At 41.8% G+C, this 21347-nt stretch overlaps 1 protein-coding gene across 3 annotated transcripts in view; it reads left to right on the forward strand.

Annotated features, from left to right (window-relative positions):
- Window positions 1–19240, forward strand: part of ALG14 (ALG14 UDP-N-acetylglucosaminyltransferase subunit) — a 50748-nt gene extending 31508 nt beyond the window's left edge. Inside the window, exons 4-6 of one of the 3 annotated variants that reach the window (XR_016280500.1) lie at window positions 7741–8335; window positions 17023–17141; window positions 19084–19240. Coding sequence is in view for 1 of the 3 variants with exons in the window: in XM_089515692.1 (XP_089371818.1) it covers window positions 7741–7971 (231 nt within the window). In the remaining 2 variants the exon portion in view is untranslated. Of the gene's footprint in view, window positions 1–7740; window positions 8498–17022; window positions 17142–19083 lie in introns of those variants that run through there. The other 2 variants (XR_016280501.1, XM_089515692.1) reach the window with 2 other exon arrangements.
- The last annotated feature ends 2107 nt before the right edge of the window (window positions 19241–21347 follow it).

Below are 21347 nucleotides of genomic sequence, written 5' to 3' on the forward strand. Positions count from 1 at the left end.
TAAAGCAGTTTGACACCACTTTAGCTGTCATGGCTCCATCCTGTGGAATCCTAGGATTCGTGGTCTGGTGAGGTATTCATCCTGGTCTGTCAGAGAGCTCTAGTGTCAGCCTGCTTCATTTTTGCAGTGTAGATACACCCTTAGAGTGGTGGAGTAACGAAGAGATCCATCAAGCTACTTATGACCTCCACTCACCCACAGGGACGTAGCCAGGATTTTGGGAAGGGAGGGGTCCAGACTAAGTGCCACCATTATAATGGGGCTTGTGTGCGGCGGTGCGGCAGCACACACCATTCATTTTATCTAACGGAAGGGAAGGGGTCCGGACCCCAAGAACACTCTCCCCCTTGGCTACGTCCCTGTCACCCACTTATCCAGCTCAAAAGAGGCACCCATAGCAGAAGCTGAAAGGCTGATCCAAGATATTTTGCTCCCTGATGTGAAAGGCAAGATGGCCAAACTTTGTGAACAAATGACAGGAGTGGAAAAACCACCTTTTAACCAGTGATCTAATAAAAACTTAAATTGCTCCATTGTTGCGTAGTGACAAGGCTCTTCCCCAGTACTTCCTACTTGATATGTAACCAAGATGGTGCTATAGAGCTGGAATCTGTGTACTACTCAGGGCACTGCTATTATTATTATTATTATTATTATTATTATTATTATTATGCTTTATTAATATAGTGCTGTAGATTTGCATTATATATCTCATCCCCTAACCCCCAAAAATGGGATTCAAAGCAGCTTACAATTTAAAAGAACAATGCAATTAAAAGCATACAAAAAGTTAACATTAAAACAGAATTAAACTATTTGCAGTATTAAAACAATTCATCTTCAAGTTAAAAAACAAAATACAATTAAAAAGATTTCAAAACTCATACAAAGATGGGGCCTTCTTTTTCTTGCAAAGGATGGAAGTAAAATGTTGATATTGGCGGGGTACATACCGCCGCTTTGCGGCGGTCTGCCGCCGCCGCCAGTAGGTCCGCGGGGGAGCCGGAGCCTTCAGACGGCCCGACTCCCGCGCGGACCGAAAAAGAAGCTCCAAAATGGAGCTTCTTTTACCGTCGCGTTTGCGACGTAGCGAGGCGCCGCTACGTCGCAAGCGGCGCGACGCGTACGGACGCTCAGCGTCCGATACGCAAAGATGGCGGCGCCCATGTGGAAGGGGCGCCGCCATCTTGTACGTATAGGATACGTACTAGGGTTAGGGGGGTGCGGAAGCACCGCCCCTTCCTAACCCTAGTACGTATTCTATACGTACTAAATGGCGGTATGTATCCCGCCATTGTTTTGTGTTACAAAAGAGATTTACAAGGTGATTCAAAAAGAATGGTGCAAAACCAAATAAGAAGAGTATTACTTTTGCACCATTCTTTTTGAAATCCCTTGTATAAAATATCAACAATATTTTGTGTGAACAGCTATCACTGGTGGTATGGGGAGGTGAAGAAAAGGCCATTTATTTTTATTAACTAGTGACCAGCCTTAAGTTTTGCAGCACAATTTTGTTGCCAGTCCATTAAGAGCTTACTTATGTATCACTTCCATTAAAACCACACATGCATAACTATTGGCAGTAACCAACCCAGGATTTGAACTCACACACAAATCCAACATTGTAGTTACTTTGCCATGCCAGCTTGTTCTGGGAAGGGCCATTATAATTGCTCTCTGTTTTCTAGGACTCTGGCAAGAAGAGAATACAAAGATGTTTATTAGGTGCCTTCATGAGTCACTGCCAAAATTCAGGCAATTATTTGTCTCTGAACTAGGCCTTGGCATGGAACATGGAAAGACAGTGTCTTGCACTACCACTGTTGGATTCACAAAGCCTAATTTCTGCAGTGGTTTTCTGCTCTGATAAGGACCTTAAAGCTTTCTTCAGCAAAATGGCTGCATATTAAAGAGTAGTATTTGCACTTGAGACCTCAGGTCCTTGTCCTCCTTTTGTTTCTTTTAGCTTGGGAACATCTTGAGATCTCCAAAATGTAATTAAAATACACGTAGGAGTTTAATTTGTTCCAACACATGTTCAAGAACTGGCTTTTTTCCATTCCTTTCGCCAGTTTGGCTGATATTTAATTTCTGTAAGGCAAAGGAGCTCTGATTCTTGCACTGGAACTAGTAAATGTCATTTGAATACTTTGCCACATTTCGAAGACTGAAGCAGCTTTCATCTGCAAAGTGTCAGTGTTCCTTCTGTGCCAAGTCTTGGGGGTGGGGATGACTTCTCCTGTCTTTGCCCATCTACCCAGTAAAGACAAATTTACACCAGCTAGGTCTGCAGTCTCCTTTGGTCATTATGAGTGTGAATATTCTGTGCCATTGTGTATTTATGTGGAGATTATGCTGGAAGACCTTATTTAGCCCAATCCTGTATGTATGTATGTATGTATGTATGCAGAGTATTTATACCACACTATTATATTATAAAGGTGGGCCTCATATCTTTTGTTTCTTTTGAGATAGCCCCTCAGATTTATAATCTGAAAAGACATGACACAAAAGAAAAAGGGAATTGTGAGGGAAAAGGTAAACAAGAATACTCATAATTCTTTACGGTTTTGAGGTCCTGGTAATAACCAGCTTTAATGGAGTTTCAAAGGGTTAGCATAAGTCAACAGGTGACTTGAAGGCACATACACACAACCTAGTGGCTTAAATTGCTAAAGGCACTAGATCTCATCTGATCTTGGATGTTATGAAGAGTCAGCTCTGGTTAATAGTTGGGTGGGAGACTGGCAATGAATACCAGATGCTGTAGGTTATATTTCAGAGAAAAGAGCTGGCAAAACCGCCTCCAAGGATTCCTTGTCTAAGGCGTGTTACAGATGCGCCAATAGTACGTACTAGGTACGTACTAGGGTTAGGAAAGGGCGCCCTTTCCGGATGCCCTAACCCTAGTAAGTACCTAGTACGTACAAAATGGCGGCACCCATTCTACATGGGTGCCGCCATTGAGATGTCACGACCGTGTCGCTTCCAAACGGAGCAGCACGGAAGTGACGTCCTGGTGCTGCACGAGGGCGCCTGGGGTGCACTTTCCACGGCGCTCCTTCCTGGGTTTGTGGTGCTGGCACAGCCTTTACACGGCTGCGCCAGCGTCACAAAAGAGAAAGGGACCGAGCGGCCCCTTTCTCCTTTCCCCACCGCTGTTGGGGTGTCCTTGGAGCATGACGCCCCAAGGACACCCCTTTCCAGGCCGTGGGGAAGCAGCCTTTTGCTGCTTCCCCGCAGCCTGGAAAGCGGCGGATCGGGGCCTCAGAGGCTGCCACTGTGGCAGCTGAGGCCCCGATCGGCGGGGAAAGGGGCAGGAACAGGCCGCCCCAAAAGGGCAGTCTGTAAACCGCCTAAGAAAACCTTATGAAATGTATGGGGTTGCCATAGGTTGACAACACACACACACACAGACAGTGCTATAACGCAGGCAAACATCCTTAATTTTATTACCTTTAACCAGAAAGAATAAAGAAGAGGAGGAACTGAAAAGTGTTGATCTGTCAGTTGAATTGATAGGGTAGTCTTGTTTCTTACCTTTCCCTCTTCCTTACTCTGATGGAATGGTAACAAGATCATGGTTGAGAAGAGACAAAACTGGCTCCTAGAAAGAATTTATTGTAGTCTTGCTGTTTCCTATTTTCCTCTGCATTTTCTGTGTGGTAGAGTATCCAAAACATTGTAGGATACCACTTGGATACTACAGTGCTGTATGTCTGCCCTGTGAAGGTGGAAGGCAAATGTAGATAAGTCCTGGAAGAAATGTTGTCTTCCTCTTCCTCCTCATGGCTCAGAGCAATTCACTGATATGTGAAAGCTGAGTTATAACAGTTCAACAAAACTAGGACTACCATGCAGTTGAAGAATTCTTACTAAATCCATCATAAAAGTTTAACTGTATACATTTTCAAAACTAGTAAGATCACAGCTCCGTTCCCTTGTTTTTAGATAGTGTATCTGCTTGTCATAACACATTCTATCTTAGGAGAGGCTAGCCTGTGAAAGAGTCAAAGGGAGAAATGGCCTTTCTCTGGTGATCCTTGCCATCTGTGGGTCGAAAGAGATTTTATTATGTTCCCTTTCTGTATTGCCTAATAGCTGAATAGCCCGACTGGGGATGCCTATTGAGTTGATTTAAAAGATCTGTTTAACTAACTGGTTAATGAGTTGAAGTTTGCAGCCTTAATTAAAGAATAGAGTCCTCCAAATGGAGGACCATTTGGAAAGGGCAATGGAAAGTGGCCTGCCAGCCCACCAATCCCTAATGGTTATAGCCACTTCTTCCTTCATATTTTATTTTACTTCTTGGCTGACAACTGGAGGGGAGGTCATTGGTACTCTCCATAGGAGCATGTTTGGACTGATGACTGCCAGTTGCTGATGCTTAAAATTTATATCAAAAATGATCCAATCCCTGAGGATAGTCATTCTGTATTAAGTGGTAGCCTGGTGAAAATGTAATATGGAGAATGTAAAAAACACTGCCATTTGCAGACTTTGTGAGGTAATTCTTTATTTAATTAAAACAGCTGAACAGTGAATAAGAAGTACAGAACAACTAAGACTAAATTAGAACCACAACATTCAATATAATTTTCTGCTCTAAAGGAGGAAGCAATTCTCATTTATTTCAGTGGAAGAGTATGTCAAGAGGGAGTCTGAGGGACTCTTTAAACAGACTACTGCTGTTTCTTTTTCTTATTAGTTGTTCATCTCCGTCACGGCCCACGAAAATAGTTCTCTGAAGTCCAATTATAATAAATTCATAGATGACTCATACTAACCACATTTGCAATTCCTCTTCTCCCCGCAGAAATCTTGGATACTCCCAGAGCCCTTTATCCTTTCCTCTCTTTCTGCCTGGTAATTCTTTTAGAACCTCAGTCTCTCTGGGCTCAAGTTGAGGCATACAGTTTGATTTAGCATTTGTGCATCCCCATCTCAATGTTTGGGAAAATATGACTGTCAGCAGAAGTAGGGTTCCCATAGTGAGCTCTTTCCCTGCCTCGTGGTGTGTGGTAACGTTTGCCACCTACCATTACATGAATCTAGTTGTGGATGGATATAAGCCTGGAGGTGCAGCCTTGTTCATTTAACTTTCAAGAACACTTATTTAAATACTTTGGCAGAAATTGATAGGTATTAGTGTGTTCCTGCCTCCCGTACACACCATTTCTTCTTTGTTTGTAATTGCCTCCCACCAGCTTTAACTATCCCAATTTGGCAAGTCCCAATGAATCTTCTGTTGTCCACTTTTTAAGCTGCTTTTAAGATGTCCTAGTGTCTCTCTCCTCCTCTAACTTTCCCCCTTGATCCTCAGGTTTCTGTGGTTGCTGTAAATTGAGTACAAGGTGCAAAAATAGTTTGGACTCAACTCAGCAGGAAGGACAGGAGGGAAAGGGGCAGAATCTTGCTTTTTCCAGCAGGCTGTGGCAAAAGCAATCTGCTGTGGCCTCTCCTAGATTGCATATTCTTCCTCATTAAAATTTTGCTAACTGGACCACACTCTGATATTGCTTGGTCACATCTTTTCATGGCAAGGATTACAAAGGCAAAGAGAACTGGGTTTGATGGTGCTCAGTTCCATGTCCTACCCCAAAGCATGTCACACCAGCTTCCTGCTTTGCTGCCAAAAGAACACAAGATGAAGTGGAAGTGAGATTGTTGCCAAGGAGAGGAAATGGGAAATGTGTAGCAACAAAGGAATCAAGAGACCATTGCTCTCCTCCCTCCCCTCCCCTTCCTCAGTTCAGTGCCCCTGTGAATTATTTGAGAGTATCACATGCTTACACACATGCTTATAATGCCATTATTATTGAGGCCGCAGCTCAGTACGACAGTGCATTTCTTGCATGCAGAGGTTTTCAGATGCAGTCCTCAGTATCACTAGACAAATTGATCTCCGAAGACAGAGATCATAAATACTTCTTTCCTAGAGATCTACTGAAGAGGGCTCTAACCAGCAATCTGACTCAGTATAAGTTAAAGGGAAACGTGCAGCAAAGATGTATTACACTTTGACAGGTAAGAGAAGGAAATAATTACAAGCAGATTTGGAGAGAATGGCCCTGTCCAAATGGGGTCTGGAGTGGAGGCAGTAAAGCAACTTTTAGCTCTAGGAGTACATTTGGCTCTTAGCCTGAGCTCTGATTTCAAATTCCTCTGCATGTATCAGTGATAGATGAGGAGGGAGAAGAGAATCATAGAATCATAGAATCATAGAGTTGGAAGAGACCACTAGGGCCATCCAGTCCAACCCCCTGCCATGCAGGAAATCCAAATCAAAGCATCCCTGACAGATGGCCATCCAGGCTCTGTTTAAAGACCTCCAAGGAAGGAGACTCTATCACCCTCCGAGGGAGTGCATTCCACTGTCGAACAGCCCTTACTGTCAGGAAGTTCCTCCTAATGTTGAGGTGGAATCTCTTTTCCTGTAGCTTGCATCCATTGTTCCGGGTTCTGTTCTCTGGAGCACAGAAGGAAGAAAAGGTGACAAAAAGAGACCAAGACAGAGAATAAAAGATGATGGAAACAAAGGGTAAATTCCGAAAGACCATATCTCCCTATGTGAGCCTGCCCAAGTGTTCATATCCTTGATGGTGGGTTTATGCTTGATCTCAGTACCATCACAGGTGGGTTTGGTGAGAACATGTGAAAGGCCCCTTTTTTTGTCTGCTTCCAGCCTGTGAACCTTCCTTACACAGGAGGCTTGACTGCCCCCCTCACTGTTCTCCCTTCATAAGCCAGCAAAGACCTGTTATTAAGATATTCTTTAGACTATGAACTGGTTGCTGCAGAAGGGCCTTTTATCCTCAGTGTAATGTTTCCAGTGATTTCATTTTTTAAAAAAGTAGTGCTATTTTCTAACTATGATTTTAAAAAAAATATTATTATTATTTACTATTCTGTTTCATTTTTAGTTGTTGGTTTTTTTTAATTATATGGTAAGCTGCCATGGATCACATATTGGGAGGAAGTCAGGGAATTAATTAAGTAAATTAATAACTCCAATTTGATGTTCATAGTAGCACTGAGATTGCCACACCCAACATTCCCAACACCCCAAAATTGTTCCAGTTTCCCTGCCCTCCATAGCAGGTTTTGGGGTGTATCACAGGAGTTTATCAGACAAGGGAAATTGGAAGTATAATCCAATGGCAATCCAAATGCAATCATGGGGTTTAACGTTATTGTGTGATAGACTACCACACATAATTTCGGGCAGTGGGAAGTCAGTCGGAACGCAATTCGAATTCACGTAAATTCGCTGAACTAGCGAATTCATGTGAATGTGTTCTGACCGCACTTTCTTTTCATTTGAAATTAAGAGAAATTCCTCCCATGTGATAAACTCCACAGAATGCAAGAAGGAATGAGATTGTCAATAGCTGCTTCTGCAAGTGCAGTGACAGCACTGGATACAGTAGAAACAATGAAGAAGGCTTACCTACATTTTGCTCTGACTTTATCACCTGCCAGCATGTTGTCCCCACACATTATCCCTGAGGGAATGCAGACCTCAAAAATAACAAAAGTTGGGCAATACAATAAAGAGAAAGGAGGGAAGGGAGTTAAAGGATTTCTCTTTTCAATTATCTTTGTGATCAGACCTTCCTTAGCTTTACACTCAGAGTCATTACCTGTGTAATTGATTGCATTTATCTGTACTTATTATTAATGATTGTTGGTTTTTATAGGTGTCATTTTCTAGTCATCTTTCTTCTTTTCTGTCAGGTGCTATGCAATGGCCCAGGAACCTGCGTCCCCATATGTGTAGCTGCTCTTCTACTCAAGATGCTGAGACTGAAGAAAATAACTATTGTTTATGTCGAGAGCATCTGTCGTGTGGAAAATTTATCTCTCTCTGGAAAGATTCTTTATCACTTTTCTGATTATTTCATTGTCCAGTGGCCCACACTGAAAGAAAAATACCCCAAGGCCCTCTATCTTGGGCGAATAGTGTGACAGCAAAGGACAAACCCAACTGGTGCTGTACTACATCCAAATGATTTTGATCTTTCAATTTCTCACAGGTCTTGGTTCATAAATTGGTGTGCAAACTGAGCAAAATGTGGCAGTAGATTCCTACATAAAGTGGGATATAGGCGTGTGCCATTTTGAGATTCCATAGCTGGCAACTAGGAAGTATACTTCCATGACCAGTTCCCATCATGTTCGTCCTCAGCTTCTGCTATGCTGCTTTGGCTTCCTAAACCCCTTTTTTCATCCTTTCCCTTCAAAAGAAGCCACTTTCTAATGGAACAGAAACCAAAGAAGATGGATTAATATGGCAAGGGAAGAGGAGCCCTGCTGAGTGTGATATGGCAAGGTGGAAAATATTTTTTATCAGTAATGTGGAATCCATAAGAGTGTACTGCAAATCACAGCACAAGTGGAAAAAAAGATGGGTTCCTCAAATTTTATGTTATATTCACATGTACTTTATTTCTTTTTTAGTTACATATTTAAATTTTATTTTTTCCTTCTCATTTCTCTGTTTCTCTATTTTTCTCTTATATATACACACAGCTACATAAGATTCAGTTAAAAGATGGAACTAGTTCTTAGGCTTTTGATTTGGACGTATACATGAGATACCATCTGGTATGTGGTGAATTACAGCAGATGCCTCCTTTCCACCTCACTTTCCAGTTCACTATGCTGGGGATGACACTTTTCCTGGGTTCACACATGATGATGAGAAAAAGCTGACCAAATCTGTATCTTTCTCAGCAGCCTGTGTCTCCAGTACCTGCCTGCCTTCATAACTGCTGCATATGCAGTTTTGTTTGTTCTCTCTTGCTGCCACTGCCTGTACTGGGGTAATGCACATACAGGATTCTACTTAAAATGTTTTCTTCACAAATGAAGATCTTGCAAGTATTTTTTTCCCAGGCAATGAGACAAAAAATGTTGGGTGGTGCCCTGCACTGCCAAGTCTCATTGGAGACTGCTAAGTTCACATGGAGAGATTCCACTGGAAGGATGATGGTCTTGATCAGATGTTTCCCCATCCCCTTCTGCCCTCTTAGTGCATGGAGCAAGGAACAAACAGGCTGTATTTACAGGAGTACTAACCTTCTGGCAGCATTTTGCATATTGGGGAGCTGTAGGCTGCACCCACACTGCAGAAATCCAGTCTGACACTGCTTTAACTAGAATGGCTCAATGCTATGGAATTGTTTTGTGAGATATTTAGCCTTCTCTATCAGAGAGCTCTGGGCCAAAACAAACTATAGTTCCCAGAATTCCATAGCAGTAAGCCACGGCAGTTAAAGTGGTGTCAAAATTGATTATTTCTGCAGCGTGGATGCCACTGTAGTCTCCCTTCAAAGGGCACTGTGATGGGTGGCCACAGTGGTATAGAGAGATGCTTTAGTCATGCCTCTAGACTGTAAGAAATAAATCCTTGGTCTAGCACAACAATGCTTGTTTCCTGTGTGGAAGCAGTGAAATCCCTGGTGAGTATTCTGAGCATAAAGGAAACAGTCGTATTAGCTTGGCTTCGTGACAGTTTTCACTCTGCAGCCTTTGTGAAACCTCAAAGCATTAAATCCAGTATCCTTTTTCATTTTGGCCTGTCAAGAGTTGGCCCTGTCATCTGAAGTGCATTTTCTAAAGCCTTGCATTTAATTTTGAAGACAAATAAAAAGGTAGCAGATGTCACAAACAGGCACACAAGAGAGACAGATTTTCCAAGTTGGCCATTCAATCATTTTAACAGCATTAAATTTCAGAGAGCAAACTGTCATTAGAAGACAGTGAGACCCTTTAGCGTCCTTTGCAATCCCATGTGTAGGTACTTAAATGAGCATTAACAATGCCAAAAGAGAAAGGAAGAGATGGAGGGAAGTGTAAAGCAAAATAGCACTTTCTCAGTGAACCTGAGGTTTGTTTGAGGGTGTTTTTTTTTTAATGTTTAGATTTCATCTGTTTAAAAGTTCAAGACACTTGTACTTAGTTTAGGAAGCATGGTCTTCCTTACCTTAATTGGCATATGGAATTTAATATCAAACATTATTAGGAAATAGATTTAGCAGGAGACTGAATTTCAGTAAGTCTGTCATAGCCATCAGAGTTCATGGGGGTTAACTCTACCATTAAATATTGTTCTGTATGAAACAGAGTAAGTATATCTGCCTTCTGCATCCAGGGTTACATTGATTAATGTTAGCTAGAGACACACTTAGAGACTGTTACCTTTTACTTTTAGTATGAATTGCAAATGTTTTAACAATTTGTTTGAAAGGGAAAAAGCTGGGAATAAGTTTCATAAAGGTGATTATGCCCCTAGTTTACAAATGAAAGAACTCTGCTTTTTAAAAGAAGAATGCCCTGTTCTTGTTACTGAATAAGAAAGGAACATTATCAAAATCCACTCAGTTTGCTCACAAAGTATATTTAATATCCCTTGAGGTCTGGATCCCATTTTCTGAACTGCATGGTTTTCATTTCAGCAGAGAAACTGGAAATCAGGATAGTTATGATGACACCATAAATCACAGAATTTGGCTTGGCAGAGTCCTCTGAGGATTTGGGCTTTTATGATATTATAATAATATGTTTCTGGGCTGTGTAGAGAATGGGCAAGGGAGTTTTGATGAGCACCTCAAAAACTGTCCAGGGGCCAATGCATCTATTTTTCCAAATGTTTCCAAATGCATAGTGTATAGTGCTAAACTCTACACCTCTGTGCCAATTAGTTTATGAGTCAATGGTCACCTGAGCCATAAACTTAATTCGGTATCATTACACAAGCCAGTCTCAACCTCAGTGTCTGTTACAGAAGAATAATATCCTACTTTTTAGGACTGTTGTAAGGATCATTGAGATAATGAATGCAAAATATAGTCAGCCCTCCTTACCCACGGATATTTTATCCATGGATTCAAGCATCCATAACTTGAAAATATTCAGAAAAAGCATAATTCCAAATAGCAAGCCTAGATTTTCTATTTTATATAAGAGATACCATTTTGTTATAATAATAATATAATAAAGATTTATTTCTAGCCCACCCAATCACGAAGAATCTTATGCTATTGGATTGAATGAGACTTGAGCATCCACAGATTTTGTTATCCACGGGGAGTCCTGGAACCAAACCCCAGTGCATAATGAAAGCCCACTGTGGTATGAGCACTTGTGAGGTTTAAATATTACACTTGATTCATTATTTATCAATGTGGTGAAGCTATTAGGATTTTCAACTGGATTTAGCTAGATTGTAGTCCCCACTTAATAGCTTTTGCCAGTTTCCACACCTAGAGGTTTCCAGGCAAAACCCTGAGACTAGGGGTGGCTCCAGTGTTGTCATTAAGCATTGTGCATTACATACCCACCAGAATTACACAACCTGTCATTCAAATGCACACACACACATACACACAGAATGAATCTTCCTGTTTGGAAATTAAGCCAAAAATCTTTAAGTTGAAATGAGAAGGCTACTCTTTCACATCTATTTAGGGAGATGGAATAGGTAAAGTTTAATCTAGCCTACTTGCTTATAGCCACAAAGTGGATGCAGAGCAGAAGAGGGTGAGCCTGGTTACTACAACAATTGAGGGAGAAAGAGGAAGCTAACTAAGGCATGGTACAGACAACCCAAAAAGGGTGGCCTGTTAGCGCCTGTTTTTCCGCCAGAGAGAAGCCTCAGCCACCAAACCACGAGGCTTCCCACCGGCAGAAAAAGAACCCACAAAAGCAGGTTCTCTTGAAGCAGCAGCATAACAAGTGCTCCATTGGCGCATTCATTACATAAGTGCCGTACGGTGCCATGTGGCAACCGCGCGGCACTTATGTAACAATGGTGGCACCATGTATACAGGGTGCCGCCATTATTATGCCCTCATCACTTGACGAGGGGATCTAAAACGCCCCCTCCTTAACTGTCATCCTTCATTGGGGTGAAATTGCAGGCAGGGGATGATGGGACAGGTGGCAGGTTGGCAGAGGGCTTGAACAGGGTCCCAAAACTGAAAACACCTTTTTGCTGCCACTTCTCCCCCGCTCTAACTCTATGCTCCAGTCTGTCCCAAAATGGTGCTGCTCTGAGCCTCAGATGCAGTGCCCTGTGCCCAAGCCTCAAAGAGTTTCCCAATTGCCATTTCTAGCAAAAGACGCCAGTAAGGGAGTGAACTCACATAGGCAGGCAAAGAACGGGAGACAGCACCACCCAAAATGATCAGCGAGGCTGTGAGGTGGTTTCTTGAGGACCATGCAAAGAAATTTCATGCAATCCCCAACATGGTCCTAAAGGCTGCTGGTTCCCCTTGTCTTTTTTGCACACCACACACTGAATCCCTGCTGCCCCCTTTCCCCCCTCACCGTCCCCCTACTGAAAGTTATTTTTCTTCTTATTCACAAAGGAGTTGCTGGAAGTAATTTATAAATAACAACATCAAATACATGCTACCAAGAATATTAAAACACTTAATTGAGAAGGATACTGGGAGCCCATCCCTAAGTCACTAAGTAAAAGAGTGTATTTAGGAAAGAATCAGGAGCAGGACTGAGGGTTGAAGAGATAGTTTTGAGGAAAGAAAAGCCTCAAACTACATTGTAACACAGGAGAGGAATCCTGTAACAGTTCTGTGAAAGCAAGTTTTTGTGGGATTCAGTAGAACCTATCTCTAGTACTAAAAGATATAGCAGTGTTAGTCTGTAGAATCAGTATGTACAGAGATCTTGTAGCACCTTTGAGACTAACTGAAAGAAAGAAGTTGACAGCTTGAGCTTTCCTAGACTTCAGTATACTTCCTCAGATGCTTGGTGAAGTGGAAGCCAGGGACAGACATATATATTCCATAGGTATGTGAGAATGTCAATTCAAATTACTAATCCTTTGTGTATGGGATAGTATGGCTTTGTCCACAAATCACCTTTGTTAAAACTGGACTTGCTATTCCATACAAAAAGGATTTTGAATTTGAATTGGCATTCTCACATACCTATGGCATATATATGTCTGTTCTGGCTTCCACTTCACCAAAAGCATCTGAGGAAGTAGAGTGAGGTCTACGAAAGCTCATGCTGCCAACTTCTTTCTTTCACTTAGTTTCAAAGGTGCTACAAAATCTCTCTACATACTATCGCTAGTACATTTGCATATAATTTCTGCTGCATTCTAGTAACACAAGGGTGGACAAATTGTGGCCCTCCAGATGTTACTGGATTTCTACTCCAATAATGTCTGCCTATTAGCAATATCAGCCAGGGATGATGGGAGTTGCAGTCCAACAACATCTGGAGAGCTATACGTTGTCAACTCATAACAGATAATAATATTTTTAAATTTAGCAAATTACAGGCATTTTATTGTGTATTGACATTTTAAAAACTGGAATGTTTGTCCTACCCTTCTTCCACATTTCTCTAACTAAGGTGTATCATTTCTTTCCTGCACACCTTTATCTTCACAGTAACCTTGTGATAAACCAAGTTGAAGGATGGTTACCTGGCCAGGGGTACCCAATGATTTTAACGTGAGGATGGATTTGAAACCAGATATACTCCACTCTCAGACTAATCCTAAAATGGAGAATATTCACCTTCAATATTCTTCCTTAATTTTTTAAATAAAGACAACATTTGTAAGACTAGTCTCTTCAACAAGGCATTGGTTGGGTAGTGATTCTTTGGGAAGCAAAATCAGAAGGCCTTGGTGTAGCAGACCATGAATGTGAAATAGCAGGGAATGCTTTTAGTTTGGGGCAGAAGTTAGAAGCAGCTGGAGTCAGCATCTCTTTTTAAGGACAGTCTTAAGCCTATTTTATTTCAGTTATGATCATTTATTTAATGTTGCTCTGTTTTCCAGGAGGCTTCAGTTAATACTAATTGAAGACAATTATATGCAGTGTTGTTTTTCATATACTGTACAATAAATATTGGTTTATTGCAACAAATACTGGTTATTCAGAAGTAACTACAAAGAAAAAAAGACATTGAAGCAAACTCAGTAATATATTTCATGAACTCTGTACTTAATACTTAACAGTGAATGAAAACTAAGTGGATAAAATGCTTTCTTGGGAGGAATTCTGTGCAATATGTGTGGTGAGCGCTTTAATATCCTTGGGAATGACCTGACCTTAGACTTATGTGTACTAGCTTTTGGCCTAGTAACTCAAATGTGGATTTTGTTATCGGGGCTTTCTGCTGAATTGCATATTGTTTGGGTAAATAAGAGGAGATGGTGTACTGTCTGTTATGACTAAGATTTCTTTCATTTCCCTGGGAAAATTCATTATATGTTCCCTTTAGATTTTGGGTCAATTAATGAATTAATTCTGCAGCATAAAAGATGTCTTCCCAGTACATTTGTTTCCAAACACAAGCATTCCCATAGGCCAGTGGTAGAGAGAGAACACAGATGGTAAAAGGACTATGGTTAAGATACCCATGTTTCCAGTTCATTTATCAAACCTGGGATTTTGTCCCCCAAGGCACTGTTGATCACTATTAGTAATAACAACAATAGAGGACTAGATGGATATGAGGTCAGACCAGTGGTCCTTCTATACATGGGTTCTACAAAGGTACTTACATAAGTTTTTTAGGAAATCCATAAACGGGTTAGAAAAATACAAGATGGGCATTTATCCAGCAAACAATGAGTGTAGTACACTGGATTGAAAGTAAGGAATCTGAATTCAAATTTTGCCCATTTGATTTGCTGTGGAATAAAACTACACATGCGGCCACCAATATGCAAAGCAGCAGTGGAGAAGCATTTGTAGGAGAGAGGCTAGCAAGGGGATGCATAAGCATTCAATTGCCTCCAGTTTTTCTGTATATTTTATCTCCTGAGGCAGTGACCAGGTGGAGATGTCACAGAGGATAAGTAAGGAAAGGGCTTAACACCCACAGCTTCTTTCCTTCAAATGCCCCTCTTGGCTTTTCTCATTGGCAGTAAAGAGAAAGTTGGGAATCTCCACCAGTTTTAAATGCATCAAAGAGCTGGTGAAGCTTTGGGGAGGACTGTCATTAAGATGCATGTACACCCCCATAAGCAATGTGGAACAAGGCGGTGCAGGCAGGTGTCAGCTGCTGCTCTGAAGGCTGGGCAGCAGTCACAGATGCTGCAGCACAAATTTTGCAACTTGTTGCTCTGTCAATGGGCGTATTACAGGCAACCCTATTGTTCACGGTAGAGCTGCCCAGCATGAGCTGCACCTGTCAGGTTTTTAATTTGAAGAGTCAAAGCCTGGCTTTGATCTCTGCAGCAGTTTCAGAGGCAGGTGTCTCACCTTAAATCTTCATGCAAGCTTTTTGGAATTAAAGGATTCCATTAAACCACCTGGCTTGTTTAGACTTGGTTAACACCTGTTTGGAAAAAAGATCTGATTTCAACACATCTGCAGACTCTGAAACAAATGGATTTCTCTTACTGCTGAGAAGTTGACTTATTGCTAGCTGGACCACTGAAACCCTACATAGTACTCTCTGAAGTAAAATCTGGTTCAAATGCATGAAGAAAGTGTAACTCAGAACAGAAAGTTCTTAATTTGTTTGATTTTCACAATTAAAATTCGTAAAATGGCCCAGTTGTTGCCCAGGGGTCACAAGGCACAGGTAGATTTCTGGTGTGGTCCGAGAAAAAGGAGTGGTGTTCACAATTTAGGCTGGCTTTTCCTTCAAAACAGTTCAAGTGGCTGTGCTATTTATTATACAAACATTAGCACATTGGTAGTAAAATTAGTATTTGATGATTTTAATAGCTCTGACCTTCTTGTGGTCCTATTAACCTATAATGCACTAACTTTCTGATCACAGGCAATAAACTACACAGGTGCATTACAGACCAGCCCTTTGGGGCAGCCTGTAGGCGCTCCTTTCCCCGCCGGATCGGGGCCTCAGCTGCCAGAACGGCAGCCTCTGGGGCCCTGATCCGCTGTTTTCCAGGCTGCGGGGAAGCGGCAAAAGGCCACTTCCCCGCGGCCTGGAAAGGGGTGTCCTTGGCCCCAAGGACACCCAACGGCCCCTTTCTCCCTTGCATTGCTGGCGCAGCTGTCTAAAGGCTGCGCCAGCGACACAAATCACGGAAGGAGCTCCGTTTCAGAGCTCCTTCTAGTGCCGTGGAAAGGGCGCTCTATGCGCCCTCGCACGGCGCAAAGACGTCATGTCTGTGCCGCCCTGTTTGGAGGCAGCACATTCGTGACATTGTAATGGCGGCCCCCCTGTGGAACGGGCACCGCCATTTTGTACATCCTGGGGATGTATTAGGGTTATGTGCGCACGTAAGGCACGCATTTTCCCTAACCCTAGTACGTCCCCAGGACGTACTTTACGCCCGTCTGTAACGGGCCTAAGTGTCAAGCTATAATGGGACAGGAGAGCTCGTGTAGTGTAGGGCCTAGAATATTAGACTGGAAAGGCTTGAGATCAAATGCCTACCCAAGTATGATGTTTACTAGGCCAGTCAGGCCTAGTGACAATGCCTTCTCAGCCCAGGCAACCACCCTCCAACACTATTTTTCACAGAGTAATTTTGATTTTTCTTTTGTATTTATAGTTGCATCTAGTGCTCAGAGGTCAGACCAGTGTTCTCAAGTGGCCAAGGGCCAAAACAGACTGGCATAAAAGGCCGGCTTCAGGGTGCTGTGGGAGCAAGTGCGCGCATGGTGCACGGCCTGACGATGCCCCCAAGCTGGTGTCATGCCACCCTGCGGGCTGCGTCATGACATTTTTGCGACGGGTTTACACATGCCATGCTGCAGGAATGCTGAAAAGCTGCTGCCATGGCAGAAAGGGCAGCTTTTTTCATCCCCAAAAAGAAGCAGCATCTTGCCACTTTTTTGGGGGCAGAAAAATCACCAGATCAGGACCACAGTGTGCAGTTGCATACAGCATAGATCTGCCCCTTTATGGCCATCTGTTTTGGCCCTAAAATACCAATAATAATCGATTGTGATACAGCAGCTAAAGAGCCAGTGTGAGTCTAGGATGCATCAATAGGAATATAATGTCTAGATCAAGGGAAGTAATGGTGCCACTCTATTCTGCTTTGGTCAGGCCTCACCAGCACCATGATTCAAGAAGGATGTGGACAAGATGGAGTTTTTCCAGAGGAAGGCAACCAAAATGGTGAAAGGTCTGAAAACCACACTGTGCAGAATGTCTTAGAGAGCTAGGTATGTTAAATCTGGGGAAGAGAAATTAAGGGGTGATATGATAGCCATTTTTAAATATTTGAGGGGATGTCATATTGAGGATGCAGCATGTTTCTTTTCTGCTGCTCCAGATACTAGGACACAGAACAGTGGATTTGAACTACAGGAAAAAGTATTCCTTCTAAACAAAGAACTTCCTGACAGTAAGAGCTGTTTGACAGTGGAATGCACTCCCTCAGAGAGTGGTGGAGTCTCCTTCTTTGGAGGTTTTTAACCAGAGTCTGGGTGGCCATCGGTCGGGAGTGCTTTGATTGTGTGCTCTTGCACTGCAGAGGGTTGGACTGGATGGCCCTTGGGATCTCTTCCAACTCTATGACTCTATGGAGACAGTCAAGCACCCTTTTACCTCCCAGTTTCCCACAGTATGTATGCTGTCCCCAAGGAGTACAAACCAGTTCAGAAAATGCTGCCTAGCATTTATCTTTAGCATTTTCCTCTCTGTCATTGCTCATAGACAAAACGGTACTTCAGTACAGTTTATTGAATAGCCCGAGGGCCGTTTCAAAATACTAGTAACATAGTAATAAAGCAGTGCCACACACCTATATATAAAATGTAAATATAGTGCACTAGGTGCAATAAACCCAATACAATATAGATACATATGAATAACCTGAGCATGCACCAGAACCAGAACATGCACCACTTGTATACAGCTTATACATATCTAAAAAGTATAGACAAAACAGTGTTAAGAGCAACTTTCAAAAGGAATTCCCAGCAGGAAGTTCACTCAAACAAACTGGTTTTTCAGTTCTGTTCTTGTTTGCAGCACACTCCTGTATACTGATAGGAAGGGACACCACAAGGGGATCATCCCACAGATGCTAAATAAAAGTAGTTGTGATCCTGAAGCAGGCACAGGTTGCTAACTCTGTGCTGGGTTTTCCTTTCCTTAATGGAAACTTCACATGTGCTAAGATATCTCATCTTACAGAGCTCCTTTGGAATTCCATAGAGAAAAGGATGCTTCAGAATAATTGATCATGAAAAGTCATCTCAGTGCAATGGGTTTTGTCTTCAGGATCTTCCTGCTGTGTTAATAGCTAAGTGATAAAGCAGCTTCCAGCAAAATGTGCCAACAAAGCCAGTCCTCCCTCCCCCCCATCCAAAGCTATCTTTCCTCTAGCATTGACTCAGAGAGGAAGGATGAACTTGGAAAACCATCTCCATGCAGCAAATACCAGAAATATGGGCATTTTCTGTTGTAGTCTTTTGTTTCAGACCTGGCCACAGTTTTAGTATCTGGATGAGACTTTATGCAAGATAAATTCACTGGTATACAGGCATGCCTCAGTTATCAAAGCCTTTGACAAAGGAGCTCATGTTTATAAAGTATTTGAAATGCTTGTAAAGACCTTATTTTTTCCCCACCCCCTGTGTAGCTGGAAGGTTTTTAGCACCATTGGCATTGGGAGCATGGCAAAGATGGCTGGAGAAACAGATTTTTAGTGTCAGGCTGCAGCAGCATATCTGCAGTAAAACAGTGCAATGAAGCTTAAAGTGTGAAAAAAGTGGGATTCTACTTTAACCAGTGCTATACAGTTGTGTGTACTTGTTTATAATAGGCAAGATACCAGCAGTTCCCACCAGAATTGCATAAAATGCAAAAGGGGAAGAACAGATAAGTCTGCCTTACCTGCTCCGCACAATATGGGGTGTTTTTTTTAGAAAAAGAAAAGGAAAGAGCATTGATCTATAAGTTGGGCCACCAAAATGGAAAGCAAAGAAATTGGAGGCTGGTGAAAGAAAGAAAATGTCTCTGGGTGTATTTTGGAAGAAGGTTTTTGAAAATTATTTTGTTTAATTATGCAAGGCCTCACTGCCCTGGTTGTTTCATTTATCATGTGCATTACTGTTAGCTGCTGAAACTTACTGAAATGCTTTTCTCTTTTCTGATTAGGAACCTATTCCTGTCATATCCATGTTATTTCTGTCTCTGATGCCAAAGTTTCCACTGAAGACGTAATGCCCAGGAACACATCTACTTTGATAATTAAGGGATACCTGCACATCCTGTGAAAAAAGTTTAAAGAAAATAATATGAGTCACATTATGGATTGATATCAGTAGTGGGGGGGGGAGGAATGAAGTATTTCAGTTAGGAAAATAAAAAAAATATGAGTACCTACTGACTCAATTTTCTTTCTTCACATAAAATGCTAAGGTATATCTCTTGCCTGCAAGGAACTCTTTCTGCAGCCCGCAAATGAATACTTATCAAGACTCTAGATAATGAAAATAAGGTAATAGATAAGGGGTTGTCATATATTCTCTGCTCAAAAATTCTGTGAGGTAGGTTAGGCTGAAAAATAACGGCTGCCAATATTACCAAATAATCTCTGAGGATATGAAGCCAGATCTCTTCATCAGAATTCTAGATCCCAGCTGCCACATCTCCATGGCATGAAAAAAATCTTTGATGATGGGCAGAGATAGCAAGATTCAGCAGTCTTTCTGGTCTCCTATGCAGTGTGCCTGAAAAAAATTCAATTTAGGGATGTTGGAGATATAGAACTGTAGTATTATGTTAGATCCACTTACTTCTCATAGTGCTTTTGGAGTGAACTTCTAGCCTCCTCTGATTTATTGTATGTTTCTTAAGAAAAATACATTCAGCTGGCATGTGTGCTTTTAGGTGACAGGTATGTCCCTGTGGTAATATCACATGCCTCCATTGCTAGCTCCATGTTCCTGATTCTGATAGAGTTAATTGATTAAATAACAGTTGGAGGAAGAGTTTTTAACAAAAGATTGGAGCAGCTTGATTTAGTTCAACCATTACCCATTTAATCAATTGCAGAGGCTTATTCCTTTCCCAGCAATATCCCCAGCAGAGCCATTTCTACCATCCCATAAGGTGAAATCTAATTTAATTTATTCCCCATGGGGATAAAAAAATATTCCTCATCTCTGACAGTTCTTTCATAATGTTCATATCCTATGCTGTACATACCAATATTCAGTAAATGTTTCAAAATACCTAAAAGAACTAGCGGTAAGTGATAAAAAATGCATAGGTCTGTTTCGCAATCAGTTTTGTTCCATTTAAAAAATTAGCTCTGGCAATTTATGGTGAATGCTTTCCATATTTGGTCAACAGCAATCATTTGCTCATAATAAACAGATATGACTAGTTGAAGACAGGAAAACCAAGTTCCTTTCTTTAGCTCCTCATAATAGCTCTTCATGTTGGTTCCTACCCACTGTTTTAGGGTTGTCGTCACCCTCCCACTCCTCCATCCTAAAGCACTGGTAACAATAAATTACTGGGTTCTGTTTTGGCTAATGGACTTTTAGAAAGGCTAACACAGCACAATTTGCATTCTGCTATGAATTAAGCATGAGTGATGATATACACTTAGTGGCTGACGCTGGTATGTAAGATAAATCAGAGTTAATGACTGGATTATCTGGCTTTGGCAAGAATCAACTGTTCAAAGAAAACAACAGAAACAAACATGACTGGTAAGCTATAGCAACATGCATCCTGCCAACCTGTGGAACATTATCAGTCCCTAATTATACGTACCATCAAGTAAACTGGAAAACTGGAATTTCAAGAATGTGTCTGTATGTGCGCTCTCGGTCAAAATTAAAGTTTATCGGCTGGCAGAGCAAAGGATCCTACTTACTTGGAACTGAAGCTGTCTGCTTGCCTTTACGCTAACAGGAAAAAACATTATTCAGTGTGAATTCAGCATTACCCAAGTGGCCTCTGTGGCATGGAGTTCCTTTTATCATTTCAAACCAGCTGGAACCCCTCCTTGAGAGAAATAGTCTGGTATAGGTCACCTTGCCCTACAGTAGACTTTTGTTGTTGTGTCTTCAAGTCATTTCTGACTCATGGTTACCCTATCACAATGTATTGTACATGGATGGGACTGGCTTCGAAGACTGTTCAGAATCCTCAGTAGGTACACAATCACAATTTTTGGCAATTCCTTTCTTTGACCAGATGTGATATGCAGCAAACAGGACACATAGATCTGATGTAAGCATGCCATCCTTAGACATCGGTAAAAAATCATGTGTTATACGTAACAGGGGCCTGAAAAGGGAAGGCAAGGACACTCAAGATACCCACTAGGCTAGGAGTGTGTGTGCTGAATGTCCCTGAAATAATCTGGCAAGATTATAACCCCAAGACTCCTGTGGACTTGAGCC

The sequence above is a fragment of the Sceloporus occidentalis genome, unplaced genomic scaffold (genome assembly GCF_023333645.1).
Source record: "Sceloporus occidentalis isolate IW3139 unplaced genomic scaffold, rSceOcc1.0.p SCAF_3, whole genome shotgun sequence".
NCBI classification, from domain to species: domain Eukaryota; kingdom Metazoa; phylum Chordata; class Lepidosauria; order Squamata; family Phrynosomatidae; genus Sceloporus; species Sceloporus occidentalis.